The following is a 7,556-nucleotide window of genomic DNA, read 5'->3' as shown; positions in this document are numbered from 1 at the left end:
GGGAACCCCTGCTTTAATAAGCCATTTGTTATATTGTCTTAACAGCAAAGGGTCGATTGTCTTTTTCTGTGTTAAATAAAAAGCAAGTAGATTGCAGTAAATCTTTAAACACAGTAAAACCCAGATGTGGAATTATTTCCCCCTCATTTCACCTAAGTTCATCTTAATTATTAGGCAAAAAAAATAAAGTTTTGCTTGGAACCGGATTGAAATAATTCAGTTATTTTTAGAACAAGAAGTGGTCAGTTCTTCTACTAAAAGAGAATAATAATAATAAAAAATACAATAAAAAAATGCACGACAGACATGTTTGTTTACCAAAAAAAAAAAAAATGAATTTGCATAATAAGGGAATGAAGTTCACCAACTATACGGGTTGGTTTTTAGTTGTTGTTGTTGTTTTTTACGGTGGATCCCAGCCAGGCCACTCATCAACATGGATCTCACTGTAGCTCTGCTGTTACCATCATGACAATCTAATGGGGGGAAAAAAATGGCTTCCCTGGATCGAAAACCTAATGACCTAATATCTATCATCCACCATGTTTCACTTGCCGCGTTCTCCAAACTAAAACCCAACGTCGCGTGCTTGAACTGTCGGCCTCCAAAAAAAACAACAACAACAACAATAAAAAAAAAACGTTTTATCTCCTCGGTATAACCTCCTTAAAACGGTTGAAACGCACTCGCGACTATGCTCGCACGAGCGCCGACTACGAGTCGTCGGTTCGAATCAGTTTTCGACGTAGCCGTTGGTAAGCTCGCGCAGCAAGCTAGCGCGCGGCACGGGCTGGCGGAGCAGCAACGGCCGTTTGGAGAGACGCGACGCAGTTCGGCGAAGGGAAGGAAGAGACGCCAGTGACCCGACACACAGGGGGACAAGGGGGGACCCGGGCGAAGTTGAACCGCAAACCCAGTTAGATGGAAAGTCGGCGCTCGGCAGAAACAGAAAACAAAAAAAAGAAAGACAAAACTTCCAAAAGGAAACCTATTCTCTGGCGGGTCTGCGAGGAAACAACGAGAAAAAGAAAAGTTCAGCGCACCACTTTTTTTTTTCTTTCTCTCTCCCCCCGGATACAGTCAATTTATGCAAACTTGCTGCAACGTTCGACCTCTTCGAGTGAGATTCCAGAGCATAACTGAAGCTCGCTAATGTTAGCCCCCCGAGCTACGTTCGCCGTCGCTTCGCGGAGCCGCCGGGAAACGCCGTTCAGGACTGGCCCGAGAGTCGCGTTCGGACACAAAAGTTCCCCGGCTGGTCAAAACGAGACTCTGGCCGCCGGTTAGCTGGGGAGGAAGGGGGGGTTGGAGGAGGAGGAGGAGGACCACGGTGATACCCGCGCAGTTAAACGGCGAGCAACGCCTGCCCCGCTGACTGTCTTGCCTTCCGCCGACTTGCACTTCCCCCACTCTCACAGCAGCCGGGGCTAGCCGAAGCGTTAGTCCGGGCACATAAAATGAAGCGAGCATCAGCGTTTTTGGAGGCTTTGTGGCTCTTTGGATCTCGCTGATGCATGAGAAGAGGACGTTCTTATCCCGAGGTAAGGCCGAGACGAGCGCGGCATGCTTTGTTTCCGTGCAGCAAACGCGTCTAAACGCACTAACCCTGACCTTAGACCGGCGTTAGCGCCGCTATCAGTAGCATTTAGCTGCCAGATGAATCAATCTAATTGCTGGGAAGCTAGCCGCGGTACCCGACGTGCTCTCTCCTTTTGGCTGCTCCACACTTGCCTGTGTCCGCACTGGGGGGGAAGCCACGGAAAACCCGGTTGACGTATTTTTAAAACTACACGTCCCGGAGCGCAATGTTGTTTCGGTTCGGGCGATTTCTCGTGGGGGGGAGTTTGTAGCTGCGCCACAGTAGGTAAATGTTAGCTTTGTAGAATTTCTCGATACTGAGATGGATTCGTCTAATTGCTGGTCAGAACCAACCCTTTGAAGTCGGTGTTTACATTGAGAAAGTGCTTGGCTCTGCTATTATTCAGCTATAAACTCCTTATTGCATTCACCGTGGCTTTGCTAAACGCACTAGTTTCTGATTATTGACTCTTTGATAGCCCCAAAATGAACAATGTTCGCAGTTAGTTTACAACACTAACTAGTGTATTTATATGAAGACCCTGGCATGGTGTTGTTACTTTTGCTTCGATCAACACTGTTTTCAGCAACGCGCACGGTGTGTCTTGGTTATCATGTCATCTTAACACGTGTTAGGTGTGGGGGCACCAGATTTTTTGACGTTTGTAAATATTTTTTTTCGGGGAGGGGGGTTTGTTTTGGAGTGCGTTTTTCGGAGTGTTTCTGCCTCCGACTGCGAACAGCGACGCGATGTTGCCACTGTCGCTAAAGAGATTGTGTCCATTAGCTCAGCTGCGTTCACACTCATTTCGATGCAGCTTGCAGAATAAAGTCGGTCATTTCGACCGCACACGCCTACAGAGTGTTATTGTTGGAGTTCTGGCTGTAGTTGCAATTACAACACTGCTTTAGGACCATTTAATTATCATGCATTGGAAAAATATATTTCCTTAATTCGAGTCTCGTTTTTTTTTCTTCTTTTTTTTTGTAGACCCACTACTATATTCTGACGCTTCAGGTCACTTCCCCCCTGTTTATATTTCCTCCATGAAAATGAGGACATGTTTGTAATATATGCACGATCATTCGTTTAGATGTGCCTAAATCTGTACTTAATCCCCGCTGTTATTGGTGTTGATTCGCACGTATTATAATTTTTTTAAGCTGATCCTTTTGTTGACTTCGACTTCCTCCAAACTCTTAAAGATTATCTATCTATCTATCTATCTATCTATCTATCTATCTATCTATCTATCTATCTATCTATCTATCTATCTATCTATCTATCTATCTATCTATCTATACCTCCATTTACCTTTTACACAAAGAACAGGAAACATTACAAAATGCTTGTACTCAAGGCTTGTGGCACAATAATTGTTTTGTAATTCGTGGAAAAAAACACAAAAAAACACATGGAATCGAGTTGGATCAGCGCTTTAAAAATAATCATTGCATTTACATTCACACGAGTCGGTCAGATCTGAACTTATTGTTCTCTAATTTCTCATCATTCATGCGTATTAAACCAAATCGCTCTCATTGTTTGTTTTATGGCTTTTTTTTCCTCTTTTTTTTTTTTTTTTTTTTGAGCGCTTCAATCCGATGGCGGAACTATTGTTTCTCGGCTACGAGGTTCTGCACGAAAAGGGCTCCGCTGCAACCGGAAGCTCTTTACAAGGAAGTTGTGTTTTCTTTGTGTATCCCGTTTTGTGGTTGTTTAATTTAACAAAACGCAGTTTAGTTGTGGGATCGGGTGCCTTTTGTCCACGGAGACTTCATCGACGTGGATTATGCATTGCTCGGTAAATAAGTTGCGTCGTCAAAGCTGCTTCTGATTGATCGCTCGTACGTAACCTTCGCGGCATTTTCGTGAGTTGGCGTTAAATCTCGGTTACGTTATTATTAAAACTATGACACGAAAGCGAAGAAATCGCGGGAGAGTCCGGATGCGACTTTCCTATGAAATTATTTGTGTCGCCCATGTGGGTTTTTTTAAGTTGAAAGGACTTTGTGCACAGATTGGTAGATTGTTCTTATGCTATGTTGTACAGCCACCGATGGTGTTGATTTTTACGAGTATTAGTTTTTGGATTGTCATCGCTTCCTTGTATGTTTTTATTTATTTATTTATTTATTTATTGAAATAGGTAGTTCTTTACTGTCTTTAATGTGTTTTTGTCTAAGTGTTCAGATTTTTCACTGTCAAATAATGTGATAAATGTTAAAGACTTTGCCAATTGCCAGTTTAAAGGAAGCCTATTTAGATTATTTGTTACAACAGTTTTTTCTACTACCTATCCTGGGCTTTTGCGCTACATTTTTGCATGATTATTCATTTTATTTTATTTTTTTGTACTTCTAGATCTCTGGTAAGGAGGTCAAAATTTGTACCTGGAATGGACGAGCAGAAATCGAACTGCGACGAGAATGACTCTGAGCCAACAGGTAACGTTTTCATGGTTTCCATTTTACTGCAGCTCTGATCAGGCTTTTTCCAGTGGATACCGATTTCCCACTGTCTTTCTTTTGATTAGCTGTTTACTTTTATTCCAAGGATTATAACAAATACAAGAGGATGGTGGATAGATGGAGGCAATGGCTTTGAATCCTGCAGGAAAATTATGGCATTCCAACAATAATGTTGCTTATCGATGCATCAAAAACTTTTCTCTAGCCTTTGTTTCACTTTTAATAACCAAAGAAACTGCATCAAAATACATACTGTTGGTTGATTAATTTATAGACCAAATATTTTTGGATGTTCTTGAAGTTGATGCACTTACTAAATAGGTATTTTGTTTATTTGACATGCCAATTAATTGGGGCTCCTTTAGTCTGTACATTTTATTTTTATTATTGTTGTGTGGAGATTCAGCTCTAATTTAATGTTGACAGGAATTTTAAGGATCAAATGTCAAAATATATAATTTCTCTCTGTTTCTTTTATTTCTGTTCGCCAGCTGATGATAGCACCTCTGCACACCAGCCCACCTCTCTCCAGGAGTCGTCCAAAGTTTCCCCCGCTGCTGCAGATGAGTCTGGAATAAACGCAGCCTCTTCCAGCACACCTGTGTAAGTTTGCTTTACTGCGAGACCATGTTCGTCGTTTGCGTTCACGTGCTACAGCTCTGACTATGTTCTCTTTTATTATTTATGTGCGAACAGAGAAAACGTTCGTGCCTGTGCCCTTTGTAATTGCGTGGAACGGAGCTTGCTTGGACAGCGGGAACTGCGACACTTCAGGTCGTCGTCGGGGCGGCCAACTCATAAGCCATCAGCTTTCCCACTGCCACAGCCTGGAAATGATGATCTGTCTTCCATTGGCTTTTCTGACGCTTCTTGTCTGACAGCACTCTTTGATGACTCAGGTAAAACTCAGAATATGCTACTATGTTATTGCTGCATCACGAGGAAGTCGTATTTTTTTATTGTCTTCCTTTTTTTGTCCCCTTCTAGTAGCCAGCTACATAAGACAAGTTTATTTTATTGAGATTTGTGAGGTATTTTCTGTTTATTCTTGTCACGAGCAGGGGGGTTTTGGGTTCACCACTGGTGTGCGGTGTGGTCAGACGGGGTGAAGCAGACGGAAGACGAGGAGCTGGAGAACGTGGATAAAGCTGTTATCTCAGGGACTCAAAGGGTGACTTTACTTTCCGTTGACTTGAATTAGATATAATAACGTAACAGAAATGTATAAAATTTTTAAAAAGCACTTTGTTCAGGAAGTTCACTACTGCTTTCTGCCATTGGCTTGTTTCAGCTTTGTGAATATTGCAAAAGACTGGGTGCAACCATACAATGCCACGTAGAGGGCTGCACACGTTTCTACCACTTCCCGTGCTCGGCGGCCAGTGGATCCTTCCAGTCCATGAAGCAGGTGGTCCTCCTCTGTCCAGAGCATATAGACAAGGCTGAGGAGTTGGGTAAGAGCACCGTAGGCCATAATCGTGATGCCCTTCTGACTTTGACTGCTTGTAGTAGAAGTATGTATGTTAGTATCAAGTATGTTGCTTGATTAGTAAGGATGTTACTGACTGTCCGTTATTGTTTTTCAAATGCATATAAGGTGAGAAGCCAATGATGTGTGACCCCAGTTAACACACAGCATGTCAATGTTAAATATTCTTAGGTTAATTTGAGGATTTGTACAATAATTTTCCATTTTAAAACGAGCAACACAAGCGGAATGACTTTTTGTCTCAAGCCAGAATGCCACCGTAGAAAAATGTCTTGTTCCACTTTGACAAATATTACCTCCTAGCTGAGTCAATTTACAGATCGGTTAACAGACATTGATTCTAATAACAAACAAATGGTGTAATAATAAGAGCATGTTAGTTGGATGTTTGAGGGCAATATCTTGAGTAAACAAAGAGAGATGTATCTTTTTTTTCCGTGACTTTTTGAGTCACAACATTTCAAGGGTTAAAGTGTAAGTTGAGGAGCATAAATTGCTCCAGAACAGGGGCCACCGACACGGTGCCTGCAGGCAGCAGGTAGCACCCAAGGACCACATGATGTGCCCTCAAGCCTGTTCTAAAGCTAGCACAACCCTCCAGTGAGCTACATCTAAAATGACTGTTACTCTACTTTTCTGATCATATTTGCATTTATATTGCAAATATGTTTATTGGTGAGCACTGACTCTTCTAATTCAAAGGTCAGTGCTGGTAGCCCTTCGTGTGACACAGTACCGCTGAAGTAGCTCTCAGTTTTAAAGGGGTTGGTGATTTCTGCTCCAGAACTTTGGCTTTTGAAACGCTGTAGGTGACTTTTGTTACCTACAAGTTTGACCTTAGTATCATTTAAATTTGATTTCAGGTGACATTTTTTTTGTTTTGCCAACTCTTTCCGAAGTTTTGCTGACATTTCCAGTGACGAGGCTTATCGAAAGAAAACTTTATTTTTTTTTTTCCTTAGTGTCTGAAATGTTTATGGTTTTATGAATTGGGAATCAAAAGCTAACAGACTTCACTGCAAAAACGGATCTAAAAACAAGTAAAATGTTCTTAAAGTTAGTCTATTCGTTCTTGATTTGAGCCAGTAAATAAGATTATCTGCCAATGGAATGAGTATCTTTGCCCCTAAAATAAGATAATTAGACATCCCGCACTTGAAATAAGATGGTGGAGATGAACTGTTTCTATTTTAAGTGGAAAAATCTTATTCCATTGGCAAATCATCTTATTTACAGCTCAAATCAAGGACAAATACACTAATTTAAAGAAAATTGTACTTATTTTTAGTTCTGTTTTTGCAGTGTTCTTTCCCAAAGCTGGAAGTGCTGTCGCCCCTTCAGGAAAAATCTAACCATGAGCCCAGCTCATAATCTGCTGCATGTTAGAAACACACCACAGGTTTCTGATCTGATGGAAATCATTTATGCTGCCTCTTACTTACAAATGTGTATCTGCACACTTCAATCTCTCAGGGACTGTCGGGTTAGACATCCATGCAAGTTGCACAATTCTGCAACTAAATTTATTGCACAGTATTATAGTCTGCTGTCCGGTTCTTTTATTTTTTTTTTTTTTTTTGTTGACTTGCTTTACAATGAGTCCATTAGCTGCTTAAGACTATATGAACGCTGAAGCCCCTTAGGGAGTGATGTGGTTGACCAGTGCAATCAGCTTGTTTAAAAAACCAAAAACACGCGGTGTTGTGTGTAACTGTGTGTATTCTGAGCTGGTGTCTGCCTCACTAAAACATTCATTATGCTAACGTATGACGGCAATAACGTTTATTGATTCTTAACTTCCGTCCTCGCCCATACCTAAACCCATATTCATGATTTTTAGAGGGTTTGACCCTCAAATGCCTGTTTTATCAATTCAGCTTTTATGTATTCAATTTTCATAAATACACCTAAGGTTGTCTTTGTGTGGTGGGTTATAGTATTCAATCCTCTGCATATTAGATATTGATTTAAAAAAAAAAGGATTTAAACAAAACTATGCTTCTAATGCCATCATCCT

General features: G+C 41.2%; 1 protein-coding gene across 1 annotated transcript in view; it reads left to right on the top strand.

Annotated features, from left to right (window-relative positions):
* The first annotated feature begins 3,216 nt into the window (after positions 1-3,216).
* The window catches only part of kmt2d (lysine (K)-specific methyltransferase 2D), a 42,624-nt gene continuing 38,284 nt past the window's right edge, over positions 3,217-7,556 (top strand). The window contains exons 1-6 of the mRNA XM_036137731.1: positions 3,217-3,383; positions 3,944-4,026; positions 4,542-4,653; positions 4,747-4,949; positions 5,112-5,221; positions 5,342-5,504. Coding sequence (XP_035993624.1) covers positions 3,978-4,026; positions 4,542-4,653; positions 4,747-4,949; positions 5,112-5,221; positions 5,342-5,504 — 637 coding nt within the window. The 5' untranslated portion in view covers positions 3,217-3,383; positions 3,944-3,977. The remainder of the gene's footprint in view (positions 3,384-3,943; positions 4,027-4,541; positions 4,654-4,746; positions 4,950-5,111; positions 5,222-5,341; positions 5,505-7,556) is intronic.

Source organism: Fundulus heteroclitus, chromosome 1 (assembly GCF_011125445.2).
Source record: "Fundulus heteroclitus isolate FHET01 chromosome 1, MU-UCD_Fhet_4.1, whole genome shotgun sequence".
Lineage (NCBI taxonomy): Eukaryota > Metazoa > Chordata > Actinopteri > Cyprinodontiformes > Fundulidae > Fundulus > Fundulus heteroclitus.
The sequence above is the reverse complement of the archived record's forward strand: the minus strand, read 5'-3'. Positions and strand labels throughout refer to the sequence as shown.